Raw genomic sequence first — 14828 nt, forward strand, 5'->3', positions numbered from 1 at the left:
GTTCTAGGTCTGAGAAAGAGGTGTCACTGATCCAGGAGGAGCAGGCCCTAAGCTTTAAGTGTGGAAGAATCTGAAATTCTGCCTTTGTTGGTCTGTGTTCAGAAGCACAGGCAGCTGGGGATTGGCTGGATAGGGGTGGAGATGGGAGGGGCCTGCAGAATGCTGCCAAAGAATAAAGCAATGGCAAATGGCTTTGCAAGATGGGGCTCTGTTCACTGAGGCCTTGAACAGTGTAGTGATGCCACAGGGAGCCTGACTTTCTGCTGGACAGGGGAGAGAACTTGCAGTAACCTTTAGAACCATGTCCTCTAAGAGGCTGTGAGGTAGGGAAAAAGTCTGTTTTCTTTTACCTATATTTCTATTATCTGCTCAGAAATAAAGAAGAGAAAGTCCTACACGAGACTTCTGCAGCCATCCCATAATAGCCATCCCATAATTATATAGTCCAAGTCCCTTTCCACTTCAGTTTATGCTTCTTCAGTGACATAAATGCCTCCATGATGTAAAATGGTGGTCGCCATTAAGGGGTTTCTTAATCAGTTGTTTACTTAGATGTTCCAATGAATTCTAGCTCCTTCTGCATTCTTCTCCTTAGCTTTATTTCTCAGCCTTTGCCAACAATTAGAATGTTCTGATTGCTTAAGTAATCACATAATGAGAATAATATCAACTATATCTATTGAGCACTTACTCTGTGCCAGGTATGGTGTGGAACCCTGCACGTGCATCATCTCGTTTAGTGTTCACAAAATCCCATGAGGTAGATTCAATCAAGATCTTTAGGGAAGTGGACTTGGCCCAATGGATAGGGCGTCTGCCTACCATGTGGGAGGTCCACGGTTCAAACCCCGGGCCTCCTTGACCTGTGTGGAGCTGGCCCATGTGCTGATGTGTGCAAGGAGTGCCGTGCCACGCAGGGGTGTCCCCCGCGTAGGGGAGCCCCATGTGCAAGGAGTGCGCCCCGTAAGGAGAGCCACCCAGCGCGAAAGAAAGTGCAGCCTGCCCAAGAATGGCGCCACACACATGGAGAGCTGACACAACAAGATGACACAACAAAAAGAAACACCGATTCCCAGAGCTGCTGATAAGAACAGAAGCGGCCACAGAAGAACACACAGTGAATGGACACAGAGAATAGACAACTTGGGGTTGGGGGGGGAAGGGGAGAGAAATAAATGAAAAATAAATCTTTAAAAAAAATCCTTAGTTTATCTATGGGGAAATGAAGGCATGTAATTTACCCAAGACTCACATCTGTTAAGAGGTAAAGCTGGGATTCATAGCCAGTGTGCCTCCAGAATCCATGTTCTTAGCCAGTACCCTATACTACCTTCCTGTATAATATAATGTTGCTACCACTTCTCTGCTTCTGATAACAACAACAACAAAAATGATAAGAAGATAATGCTTAGGAATAAATGTCTCTGGCACTGGAAACTGGTTTTGGTAATGTCCCTCTTGAATGGAGGCAGCAATGCAGTAGAAAAAACACTGAACTGGAAGAAACATCACCTGAATTAAGTCTTGACACTCCACCACTGGAGTCCTAGTGGAGGCTGGAAGAGTGGGAATGGGGTGAGCTGAGACTCATTCCTCCTCTCGGCCAGGTTCTAACTGATGGGGAGAGTGGCCAGAAGAGACTGCTAACCAATTCAGGACCAACTCCCCAGACAGGCTCTCAGGTAATGATGGGTGGACAACGTGGCTTGGATCTGAGGCCAAAGTGGAACACCTGCTCCTTCCTATGAATCAGTGCTGGACTGACCTAACATCTACCCAGGGACAGGCAGGGAACCTGGAGAATGGTGGGCCTCCATCTTCATGGGGGGCAGGAATGAGGACCTGCACTATTGGGCTTGCCACAATAAGGAGAAAGCTTATTCATCTCGGGCACTACTGGTCCAAGAAGAAAGAAGACAGAAAAGGTGCTCCTGAGCTTTCAGCACAGTGGCCCCCCACTAATGGTCATGCCCCAATGACTCTGCCATTCCTCAGTCAGATAAGCCACTTCTGGGGGAGCAGGGAGGAAGGGGTGATGAAGGAGGCTGAGGTTACCTCCCTGGCACTTCTCTGTAAGGAAGGTATTACAGGAAGTTCTTCCTCATGGGAAGAGAGAACACGACTGGTCTCCCAGGTACTGCCATGTGACTGCAGGCCTCAGGCTCCTCAGCTGTAAAATGGAGTAATGATTCTTGCTCTGATTTTGACCCTGCTTGCATGCTGATGCTTTGCTCGATGTTGCCTCTTTGCTCCTCCAGCTCATGGCTGAAAGGCTGGGTTTTCTACTGAAGGCCACAGCTCCTGCCAAGCAGCCCTCTCCTACAAGCATGGCTCCAGTAGCCACTTTGACTCCTTGTCCTTCTAGGTTTGGGGGATGTAACAGATCCCACATTTTTTGACCCTAAGAGTCTTTATCTTCTTTTTCTTATCCTTATTGCTTCTATCAGGGACCCAATAGAGAAGAGGTGGCACATCCAAATGAAGATAATTCAAGAAGGTTCTTTATAATCTTTGTGATTACAGAAAGATGGGGCAGATCCAGAGGGACCCAGGAAATCCTCAAGAATCCAGGGCTGATGGCAGTAAAGCTGTCATTTCCCTAGGCCCAAAAGGGATGAGAAGAGCTCAGAGGAGCTGAGTTGACATTGGAGGCAGCTCTGCAGTGGCTCTGAGAGGAGCAGCGACTTTCTGTGGAGGGCACAGGTGGTCTCACTCTCCTCCACCCTTCTCTGGTGTCCTACCCAGTGCCACCCCTACCCCCACTGGCAACTCCCAACTGGCTGCCTTAGGGTATGGCAGGCCATTGAGGAAGTCCAAGCAGTTTGGTCCCTGGGTACACTGAGCAAGAAGGGGTGAGGGAGCTGGAGCGGCCCTGGGAAATGCTCCAGCCCACCTGTCCTCACCTTTAGAGCTAGTCCCTTCACTCAAGTCGCTCCAATCAACCCTCTGAGTGTGCCATCTGTTTCTTGCTATTTTGGGCTCAAAGAAGAGAAAAACACTGTAAACTGGGGGAGGGACTGATAAACATAGAAAAGCTATCATTATTTTCTCGTCATTCTCTCCTGGTTGGAAGTACAGGTTTAGGCGTTGCAGTGGATTTTAAGCATAAGCACATTCCCTGCCCTCTGCCCACACCCCCCACCAGAGGCCAATGTCAAAGACTTTGGTCTTCTCTTTGCCTGGAACTACAGTCTGGTTCTTTTCCTGCCCAAGCCTGTCTGAAGCCAAGTGAAGCCACCTTCCTGTAGGGGAGGAAAAAATGCCTGGGACTTGTTGACCCTATTAGTGTCTTTTCATGCCATTTGCATGTTTACTCAAATGTCCCCTCTTCAGAGATATCTTCTATGAGTTCCCAATAGAAATACCACCCTGTTCACACACTCTATTTCCTTATTCAGCTTCTTTTACTCCCATAGAATGCTTGCTACCTGGCACTGTTATATATTTCTTATTTGTTTTACTTATATGAAAATATAAGCTCTTCACAACAATAAGGATTTTGCTTTATGACCGTTTTAGCCCCGATACTTAGAATAGCATATGGCACATGGCTGGCCCGCAATAAAAACTTGCTGAATGAACAGGTGAAAGAATGAATGAAGGTAGGGCTGTCATTGGGAAGAGGTAGAGGAAATAGCAATGATGGCTCATGCTTATTGAAAATACTAGGAGCTAACAACCCTGTACGTTTCCAATGCATCAAGCACCATTTAAGCACTTTGCACATAACGATTCATGTAAATGTCATAACAATCAGATTAAGTTGGGAGGACTTGTTAGCCTCATTTGGTAGGTAAGGAAACTAGGTTCAGAAAGGTCTGTCATCTTCTCATAGTCACAGAGCTAGTGAGAGGCAGAGCCAGGATTGAAGCCAGGGCATTGGCTCTTGAACACACTCTGGGGCCTTTCTGTCCCAAACCTCTCTGTGCCAGTCTGCACTAGACACTTAACGTGTTTTTACCCAGTTTGCATCTCAGTTCAACTCACCAACGTCATTATAATTCTCCCACTAATCAGATGAAGAAATGGACTCAGAGAGCTTAGGTAATCTATCCTAGGCTGCACAGCCGGTTAGTGGCAGAGATGGAATTTTTGTTAGAGACTCGTTGACTGAGACAGGCTGTGCTTGTCAGTGTCCTTTCAACAGCTCTTTCTAGAGCCTGGATGAGCAAGCTGGCTTCCAGGGACTCAGCGGTAGCCTGCTTGACAGTCATGACCCAGCTCAGCCATGGACTCCTGGCTGGTCTTACCTGCAAGAAATTCTCTGCCCAGGGGTGGTGAGCTCCATTCTAAGCCAAAAGCTGGGCAGAATGGCAGGAGCTGCCAGCATCTCTTGTGGGTGATACAGCCTGAGCAGGATATTTCCGGGGATGAGATTCTGTCCACCTCCCTGTGTTTGGATGGTTTGAGTCACCAGCTTGTCATCATCTGCCCCTGATCCCCCTGTCCCCCACCCTTGCACTTACAGCAAGGTGGAGGAGAAAGGACACTGTGGCGTTGGAGTTAGACATCTTTGAACTTGAATTTGAGCTCATTACTCAATATATTTGTGACCTTGGGCAAATTACTTTACTTTTATGAGCTTCAGTTTCTTTATCTATGAAACAGGACAATAATTCTTACCTCTTTATTGCTCACAGAAGAAAATCCAAGTTTCTTCAATGCCCTTCATGACCATTCTCTTGGCACCTATGATACCGCAGCTCTGACCTCCGACCTTTCCCTTCAAATACTAGGACCCCTGTGGTCTCTCCCTTTCTTCTTCTAAGCAAACATCCTGCAGTATCACACCTCTATGCCTTCGCTCATGAGGGTCTGTCGACCTGGAACTCTTTCCCTCCAATTCCCTGCCTGATTAACATCCGTTTGCTCCTAACAGAGCCATTTTATGGTTCAGGGAGGTTAACCAACTTGCCCACAGACACCCAGGTGGTAAGAGGCAGAGCTGGGATTAGAACACAGGCATCTCTGGCCCAATAGCTTCAGCTTTTCCTACTAGGTCACATGGTCTCCCTTGGAGGACCTTAAGAAGAGTAAGAATTTGGGAGCAGAGACAGAAGCTGAGCTTGCAGCTACAATGCCAGGGGTGGCTCTGAGCACAGCACGGGGAGCTGTGGCCTAGACGCACGTGGGTTTCATGTAAGGCGTCACCCTGCTTTGCTGGCCAGAGGCTGAGCCAGCTGTTGCTGGGTGAGGACGGCCTGTGGCGGCCTTCCCTAAAGAGTGAGGGCCACAGTAGGTGGGAGGCTGAAGGGTGAGACAGCCAAGCAGGAAACTGCCAAGGCCTCCATCTGTTGAGGCTTTTCAGTTGGGGGGAAGTGGGGTGCAGGGATCTGGACACAGACAAGAGCCGGTATGTGCTCAGTGGCCACTCTGGGTCAGCTGGCGGCAGCCATGACGGCCAGCGGGCGCAGGACCAGCAGGTGGCACGGCCCCCGCAGGCATGATGCCCGTGGGGAGGGGTCCTGGACAGGGGGAACGGTGAGCTCTGCTGTGGCCCGTGGAGCTGGGCCTGTATTCCCAGATGTCCCCCAGTCAGATTTCCAGAGGCCTGGGTCACAGCCCAGAGTCATAACAAGAGGAGGAGCTGAAGATGTTTGCCTTTCGTGGTAACAGGGCATGGACTTGGGAGACCTCGAGGGCCCAGTAGTGCTGCCCCGCCCCCTGCCACCCCTCCACATAGTGCAACACGTCCTGGTGCCACGCCCCCCATCTGTTTCTCGCACACCAAATTCCTCCACATACCCCTTCACGTTTGTCTACACACACCCCAATGCTGCCAGATGCCTGGGCAGCCTGGCCCAGGCCACACAGACACCTCACACCCAGTCTGCTCACACTCAAGTCTTGTAGACACGGCCATCAGGTGCACACGCTCTTTTACACCTCCACGCATATATGCACCAACACCCATAGACACACACAGACTCACTGATACACTCGTAGGCACTCACATAGCCACGCTCGTACACACTCGTACACACGTACTCTCTCACACGCCCCCTGGTCCTGCTGAAGGCCCAGGGCCAGGGAGAGAGCAGCATGGTAAGGGAGGGGCAGCGCAAGGAAACCCCAGGGACCGGATTCCAAAGAGCTCGCTTAAGTCAGAGGCAGGTCATTAAACCCCTCAGAGCCCCGGATTCTTCCTCAATAACGTGGGGCGGGCAGAGCTCTCCTCTCAAGGCTGTGGACAGAATGGGAGGTAGTTTTCATCAAGGGCCTCTCTCAGGATCTGGCAGTATAGTAGGTGTTTAGCAAATGATATTTCATAATAATGTGAAAATTCTCAAGGCAGTGCAAAACTTTTCCGTGTTTAATCCTAGCTGAGTGTGAACTGTTCAAGTGTTTGTAAAGCCTCAATAAGCCTGACAGGACAGTTTTTTGAAAATGTCTTATACATATGATTAAGGCCAACCCTGCCATTTCTTGGTGCTCAGCGGGGGTCTGGCTGGGATAACAGCCAATGCCATGGAGTCTCTGTGTCTCTGGCTGGTTGCCTGCCTTTCAGGATGACAGAGGATGTTCTGGATCTTTCCCTGGTCCATAGAGCCTCCTTGATTCGGTATCTTGACTGGGGTGGTTTTCCTTTCATTTCTCTTTGGGTTTTTCCTCCGAGGGTCCTGGGGTTTCACCCTTTCCATCTGGCGGTCATGGGTGATGCCCAGGCTTCATCAACACGCTCCTGCAACCAAGCCCCAAGCTTAGTTCCTGAGAACGCCATCTGTCGAGAAGGGCTGGTGGTGGCTTGGATCTGCACGGAGGAATCCCTCAAGCATCACCAGGACCCGAGGCTGTCAAGAGCTGCTACTTCATTCCTGGGCTTCTCTTCCCTTGATCTTCCTGCGGTGGCTTGGATTGGAAATGAATCCCGTAGGTATTTTCCAGGTCTACCCCTCTGGGATCACAAACCCAAAAGTCTTTAGGGGCCCAGCAGGGAATGAAAATAGTGGGGCATAAAGGGTAAATGGCAGCCTTTCCCATGCCCACAAGCACAGCATCCACAAAGAAACAAACAACTAAATCAACCAACAAACCAACCACCGTCCTCAGGGCCAGCCAGTCTGTGGCTTTTGTTCTCAGTCCCCGCCCACCCTCCTGCCTGGCTCAGCGACAGATCAGGATTGGAAAGACTGTCTCGGACCAGCCTCCCAGGCAGCCTCATTGCTCTGTGGCATCCTTGGCAAGCAGCTGGCGCTCGGTATGTGGATGCTTCAGCAGGGCCCTCACCGCTTTGCTCATCCTCACGGGCCGCCGAGTCGGGCACCCCTGAGCGTCAGTGGGGGCCGGGCCCTGGGGGCGCTCACGGTCTGGTGGGGTGTGCGAGGCAGTCCCCTGGCACTGTCCTCAGAAGCCTCCTCCTCGCCCTCCTCCTAACACGGTGCCCAAAGATGCTGCCGGTGGCTCTCGCCCCTCGTCCTCAGGTTGCTTCCTGGAGCCTCACCGGGTGGGGCCACCCATCTCATGAGTAAACTTTCAGGCATTTGAGGCACCTTTCAGAGCCCCCTTGAATGACCTCTTTCTAGGTGGTAAGAAGGTGAGCCCAGTGTTTTTCATTTCCTCACCCTCTACACACACTCCTCAACTTATCTCGAATCCCGCTCCTTGCTGCATCTCCACAGCCACCGTCCTCCCTGCCAGGGCCTCCCCTGGGCCATTTTTAAGGCTCCTGGTCTCTGCCCCTCTCAGCTCCTCTTTACCAGAAGCCAACCAGATGTGGCTGTGCTTAAAACTTCCTAAAGGTTCCCATTGCACTTAAAGGCAAATCCTCACCTTGGTGTGTGAGGCTGGAAAGCCGGAGCCTGGCCCAGGTTTCCCCTCACCCCCAGCCTCCCGTGCGGTGAGAGCAGCTCGCCCTGCCCAGGGCTGGTGCAGGCCCCGCCCTGCCTCCCTCTGCTGGCCTGACTGGCTCCTTCCTGTCCTTCAGGGCGACGTGCCCATCCTTGAGGGGCTCCCTCGACCACATCTTCCCTTTCAGGTCATTGCAAGGTCACGGTCTGGCACATGAGCCGTGCCAGCCCATCAGAGCACAAATCCCAGAGTGACACGTCCTGGTTTGCTTCCGTCCCAGGGTCTCGTATAACGCTGCTGCACAGGCTGTGCTCAATAAATATTTGTGGAATGTTTGTTGTGACTAAGGTCCCCGGAAGGATTCGTTGGCTCCACTCAGACAAAGCCTGAGGCCTTGAACTTGGCCAGACCACTGCTCTCAAGTCAGATGCACATAACTTGGCGTCCCTCCAACGCTGACCCCCGCCTCTGATGACATGAAGCTCTAGCCTGTTAGGACACATGGGTCTCCTGGCAACCTGCCCCCGCCTGCAGCTGCTGCACCTCCCCTCACTCCCAGCTCCCCCGCTGTGCTCTGCCCACACTGTACTGCCCGCTCGCACCGTGCTTCCTCTCGCCTCTGACTTCAGCACCCTGTTCCCTCTGCTTGGGATGCTTTCCTCATCTTGCCTGCACTCAATTAGTATTTTCCTGGGAGTGGTTGAGCAGAGGGTTAACTCCACCTTCACCAGACCTCGCTCACCCGAGGACCCTCTGTAAGCTTTCCTTGATCTCTTTACCTCCAGTCCCAGTGGAGGAATTGCGCCATTCCTCTTGGCTTCATCTGTGAAGGGGGTAAAGCTCCTTGGCGACCTTTCTGGATGACTGTGAGAATTAAAAGCTAATGCCTGGCCCAGTGGATAGGACATCCGCCTACCACATGGGAGGTCCGCAGTTCAAACCCCGGGCCTCCTTGACCCGTGTGGAGCTGGCCCATGCGCAGTGCTGATGCGTGCAAGGAGTGCCATGCCACGTAGGGGTGTCCCCCTCGTAGGGGAGCCCCATGCGCAAGGAGTGCGCCCTGTAAGGAGAGCCACCCAGCACGAAAGAAAGTGCAGCCTGCCCAGGAATGGCACCGCACACACAGAGAGCTGATGCAACAAGATGACACAACACAAAGAAACACAGATTCCCGGTGCCGCTGATAAGGATAGAGGTGGACACAGAGAGCAGACAACTGGAGTGGGGGGAAGGGGAGAAAGGGAGGGGAAGAGGGGAGAAAGAAAAAAAAAAGCTAATGCTTGTAAAGTGACTGGCACGGAGTGAGCATTTGTGGAAATGGAAGTGACTTCCCCATCCACAGGATGGCAGCTCCACTGCCAACAAAAACAACTTCAGGGAAGAAGATGTGACTAGCTGACAGTTTCCCCAGGTTCTCATTGACTCGGCCAATGTCAAGTCCGATTCTGGAGGCTCTCGGAACGTTACTGTGGCCAGGCAAGGAGCCCATGATGACAGATACTCAATGCCCTTCCCATCTATGCCCTCCCTTCTACCCGCCCGAGTGAGAGGCTCTACTTGCTCCCTACCTCTGCCCTCCCTCTCCTCCCTCACCTGCCTGCAGGGCTCCCCTCTCCTCTGGCTTCCTTGAGGAGTCCATTTGAGCCTCCAGCTAACAACTGTGTGATTCTGGACAAATTACTGAATCTTCCGCAGTCTCATTTAACTGGTCTGTAAAATGGGGAAATCTACATATGCTGGATTAGCTAACACTATATAGTCACAGCCATGGAACCAGCAGGCCAGACATGGTAGCTCCCTTTCCTGTTCTCCTCTCTGCATCAGAACCCCTTTATCCCTACCTACAACTGATTATAAATTTTTCTTGGCAAAGGACTGTGTCTTCTCATTCACCGCAGTGCCGAGGACAATGCTCGAGACACAGATGTGAAATCACTTGGGCTTCCTTGGGGTGCTTTGAACTGAGCAAATGCCAGAGAATGAAGAAATGAAACTGGCAGCAGGACTGACTTTGCTGAGTGGCCCTTCAGGTATAATATATATAAGAAAAACATAAGTAAAAGACTATTCTAAGCTTCTAAGCCACTACTACCTGCTAGGCAATATACTAAGAATATATGATAGATGAGAGATATTACATACCTATACACATATTTATATATACATTAAATACACGCACACACATATATAAAACATTACAGTTGCACTTCAATTCTGCAGTGGAGATCTTATCATATCCACGAGGGACTGGGACTATCTGGGTAAACGTCACAGTGGTTGGCAGTGGAGGACACAGTCTCCACCCCTATGCTTTTTGCATGAGGACAGTGGAATGCTCCCAGAGGGTGGGATCAACGTGTCCCACTGTCCAGACATGGGCCTTGCAAACCTGGGCTCACCTCGTTGTCTCGGTCTTTCTCCAGGAAGTGGCGGGCCACGTGGCTGGGTAAGATGTTCCGCAGCATGTTCTCGTTGTGCTCCCTCAGCTCCTTCATCTCGTTGATCTCCTCTTTGGCCTGCACCCGCCACAGGAAGTCCAGACGGGCTGTGTACTCCAGCTGCAGATAGAGAAAAGAAACAGGGAAACTCTCAGGCCATGGGCTTCAGGCCCGCATGTCTGGGGAGGTGGGGAAGTCTTCCCTGGAACTCTTCCCAAATGAAATAGAGTCCGATCTGAACATTTTGGGAGATGTGTCACCTGGAGCCAAGCAATCCGCTGATGATTTAGATTTCACAGGGGTCCGTACCTCTCTCTTTCCTAGCATTATGGAACGTGCGATAATCTGACAATGTCTGTGCCAACTGCTAGACAGTAGGTGCTATGAGTTAGGGGTCCTGTCACTTGTTTAATTACATCCTTGCTGGGTAGCAGCATGCCTGGCACAAGGCAATTGCTCAGTTAATAATTGTTGACTCAACAAATAACAATATTAAAACCAGTTACAACTGATAGGGTGCTTAATGTGTGCCAGACGTTGTTCTAAGCATTATACATATATTAACTCCTTTAAGTTACACAACAACCATAACAGGAAGTTACTATCAATCTTCACCTATAGATGAAAAAATTAAAGCCAGCATAGTTAAGTAATTTGATCAAGGTCACACATCTAGTTAGCAGTGAAGCCAGGATTTGAACTTAACCCCAAAGTTTGGCTGTAGAGCCTGAGCTCTTAACCACTAGGGAGTGATGGGGAAAGGAAAGAGGGAGTAATGCCAAGGTCCTGGCGTTAGTTGTCCAGCAGGTGTGGCTTAAAGCCCTCGTTCCCCATTTAAACACTGTATCCCTGGACAAGTGATTTCATGTCAGTGTCCTCATCTCTAAAACTAGAGTGAATGCCAGCTACCTCACAGGATGATACGGGTATTATTTAGGATGTGTGGCTAAAGCACCTGGCTCATAGGAGGTACTCAGCACACCTTAGTTCTCTCTTGTCTTAGCTTCTCTTTTCATTTTGGAAGGTGGATAGTTTCTGTTCTAAAGAAGCTCACGGGTTACTCATTTCAGCAAAATTTGTAATAGTAAAAGCTGGAGACAATCCAAAATGTTCATTCCATTGACTGAGTAGACTATAGTACACAATGGAATGTGATGTAGCTATAAAAAGTAATGAAGGGTATCTGTATATACTCTGATGGACGGATTTCTAAGGGGCAAAAAGTATGCATAGTATGCAGTCACAGTATTTAAGAAAGGGATATATATACATACATATAATTATGTAAAATAGGGCTAATTGCTTATCATGTCTAATTCAAGAGACTATTACATGAGTTAAGTGGTATGATGTATACAAAAGCATTCTGAAATATCTAAAACAAAGATTTATAAAGGTATTCCTGTAATTTAAGACATTGTGGGTAAACTCAGGTCAAAGCTGGATTTTTATTTTGTTTCCCTCCAGTTTCAAGAGCATTGAGGTTTGATGTGTCAAGTTGCAGGATAATAGTTTCTTCTATGCAAGAAACTATTTCCAAATGAAATGCGTTTACTTCCTTTAAAAAATGCATGCTTGGCTGAATCAGGAGATACTTTAAAAATTTCTCTCCTGTTGAAGCACCTTCATCTAATTACATTCAACACAGAAACATGATTAGGGAAATTTGGAGGGTTGGAGTTGATTTATGCAAGAAATGTTCAAGTTACAAGACAAGAATAAACTTCCCCTTTCGGCTCAGGTGACTGCAAGTAACTGTATCTAAGGCATGTCTGTAAACAGATGACCTAGTCCAAGTACAGCCCTGTTTATTGACAGAGTCCCCCTAAGGCAGACAGCATATATTATTAAACCTCCACAGAGGGAAAGCATTCCTCTACAGTTTACTAAAGACCTTTTGTACCTCCTATGTGCTTGGAGCTGGGGGTACAAAAATGAGTGAAACTCAGGCTCTGCCTTTGATTTTCATAGTCTGATTAGTGCAGAAAGGGAGAGAAAAACAAAACATATGGGGAGCATGGATGCTGAGTAAAAATTCTCATAGCATTCGCTCAAGAAATGCCAACTGAATTGGAAACACACCCTTTTTCCTGATTTTTGCTAAACTATCAGAACTGGCTACAGTGAAAGATTACCAAGGGAACTAAAATATATCGTTCATATAGTTTGTGCCAAGCACGTCACATAATGATGGCTGATACTTCCTGAGTCTTGCCTTGGACCTAACACTGTTCTAAGCACCTCACATGTATTGGAGCGCATTTAATCCTCAGAACTCAAGAAGGCAGGTGCTTTCTTATCTCCATGTCACAGGTGGGGAAATGGAGGCAGTAAGATAAAGCCAAATGCCCAAGTTCTCACGGTAGAGGCCGTTTTGAACCCAGAGCATTCTGAATCCAAGCTGTGACTCTTAAACTGCCCGCCCCCAACCCCATTACCCTAACCTCACCCAGTCATTCTCCAACCCTCTACAGGTAACTATTGTTCTTTTCAGTCAATCGATGAAGAAATTGTAGCTCTGACAGTTTAAATCTCTCAAGGTCAGACATTCACCAAGGGACGTAGCTGGAATTCAAATGGAAGAATATTTGGTTCCGAGGCTTGGATTTTTCCTTCTAAGTCACAAAAACTCATGGTGCCTGTCTTTATTAGACCCGGAAGCAAGGCACGACCTCGTTAATCTCTGCTCCTGTGCACAGGTGTGGCTTTCTCTGCTATAAATGGAAATGACGAGGCAAAGCCCAGGGCCGCTGGTGAATCAGGCATGGGTGGGAGGCCCCCCGGCTGCTCAGCCCCCCGGTCCAACATTCAGAATGTTTGTTCACCTGCTTCGGAGGAGGAAGTGTTGGCATATCGCTTCCACATATGTGCAAGATGAAATTTCCCAATTATTCAGTTACATAACCGCCTCCGTCACTCTGGAGATGTATAATTACACACGCTCTCACCCGGATGCTTCTGCGTTACAGACTGGCATTATTCAGCCTTTAATAAAAATAGGGGCCTCTGAGTCACAAAGGGAAACCGGTGGAAGCAGGTAGCAAGCGCAGGAGAGAGCAGGCTTGATCCGGGATGAACAGGGCCCTGACAGATGTTTTAGAGAGAAGACAGCCCAAGTGATGCAATCCTGCCCTTAAGACTCCTTTAATGCCCGGACGCAGGGCCACGTGTGGAAAGAGAATGGAATGAGGAAGCAGCAGGTAGAGGATTTAGATTCCTGTTTCCATCTCCCTTTTCTTTGTGACCTCAGGTGACTTGAGTCTCCATTTCTGTCTTGGGAGGAGGTGAATAGTAATACCCGGACTCTTTGTTTCACATGCTTGCTTTCAAAGTAAATTATTAATAGCTAACACATTTTTGAGCACTTACTCCATATGTAAGCCATTGTGATAAGTGTATTATAATTATAGTCTCATATAATACTCATAACAACCCTATGAGGTAGGACTAATTATTATCATGCTTATTTTATAGGTGAGAAAACAGAGGCTCAGCAAATTAAGTAAATTGCTGAAGGTCACATATCTATTAAGTGTCAGATTTGGGATTTGAACACTATCTGCTGGACTCCAAAGCCTGTATTTGTAACCGCCATAATTATGGGATGTAATGTCAAAGCCCTTTGCAAGTTAGAAATGAAAGGGGAAAATATCAGGTATCAGTTAAGTACAGTAGCTCAGACCCACTTGCTTGACACACACTCTCAACCTGATTAGATTAACTGCTTTCCCAGGACAAATGGAGAATAGGATAAATAGAATTAAGATGTTAGAAGAGTGCCATTCCAGGAAGGGAGCACAGACAGGGCACAAAGTAATTCCTTTAGGTGACAGAGGGGACAGAGATGTCCTTGTTATGGTGGAACGAGGACCCTCAACTTGAACTTGCTTTCTCTTAGTTATCTCTGGAGAGGTCGCATTTACCAGTTGAAAACCTGTGTGGGAAGGGTGTATATGTTTTTCTGCAGGAGTTCCTTGTCTGACTCCATCTTGATAGGCCTCAAAAGGACTACCACTTGCAAGTCAGACTAAGGACTTCTCTGCCACTGGAAGCCATCAAGATGTAGAAGATATGACCGCAACACTCCAAGATGGCCAGAAGACCTACTCAGAGGAAGTCTGGAAACGGCCAGACTTTGATATTTGGCTTATTGTTTCATCATCAATTCAGCAAAAACTAAAAAACAAGTCAAATTCATACTACTGGACTGAGTGCCCTGGCTTATTTTGTTGCCTTGCTGACAACCTGTCTGTCTTTAGTCTAGTGAAGCGGGAAGAGTGGGTTTTGGAAACAGAGCTAGGTTGGAATTTTAGTTTTCCCACTTACTTGCTGAGTACCCTTATTTTCCTTATTTTCTTCATCTCTAAATGGGGATAATAATAACTACCATTCAGGGTTGTTGAAAGATTATATTAGATAATATGAGTAAAGTGCCAGGTACATATGGGGAGTCGATAAATGTTAACTCTTTCTTCCTTCCCTTTTCTTGCCAAGTTTTTATATTACCTGTTTTTCACCACTCCCTTTATTATAAATAACTTTATATTATTAAGTTCATATTTTATAATATAAAAAAACATTGGGGTGTTTTGGCTATTTCCT

At 48.3% G+C, this 14828-nt stretch overlaps 1 protein-coding gene across 5 annotated transcripts in view; it reads right to left on the minus strand.

Annotated features, from left to right (window-relative positions):
* The window catches only part of ADCY8 (adenylate cyclase 8), a 284440-nt gene that overhangs the window by 19397 nt on the left and 250215 nt on the right, over positions 1-14828 (minus strand). For all 5 annotated transcript variants that reach the window (XM_058276038.1, XM_058276042.2, XM_058276041.2 and 2 more), the window contains one exon: positions 10188-10346. In XM_058276038.1, coding sequence (XP_058132021.1) covers positions 10188-10346 — 159 coding nt within the window. The remainder of the gene's footprint in view (positions 1-10187; positions 10347-14828) is intronic.

Source organism: Dasypus novemcinctus, chromosome 14 (assembly GCF_030445035.2).
Source record: "Dasypus novemcinctus isolate mDasNov1 chromosome 14, mDasNov1.1.hap2, whole genome shotgun sequence".
Lineage (NCBI taxonomy): Eukaryota > Metazoa > Chordata > Mammalia > Cingulata > Dasypodidae > Dasypus > Dasypus novemcinctus.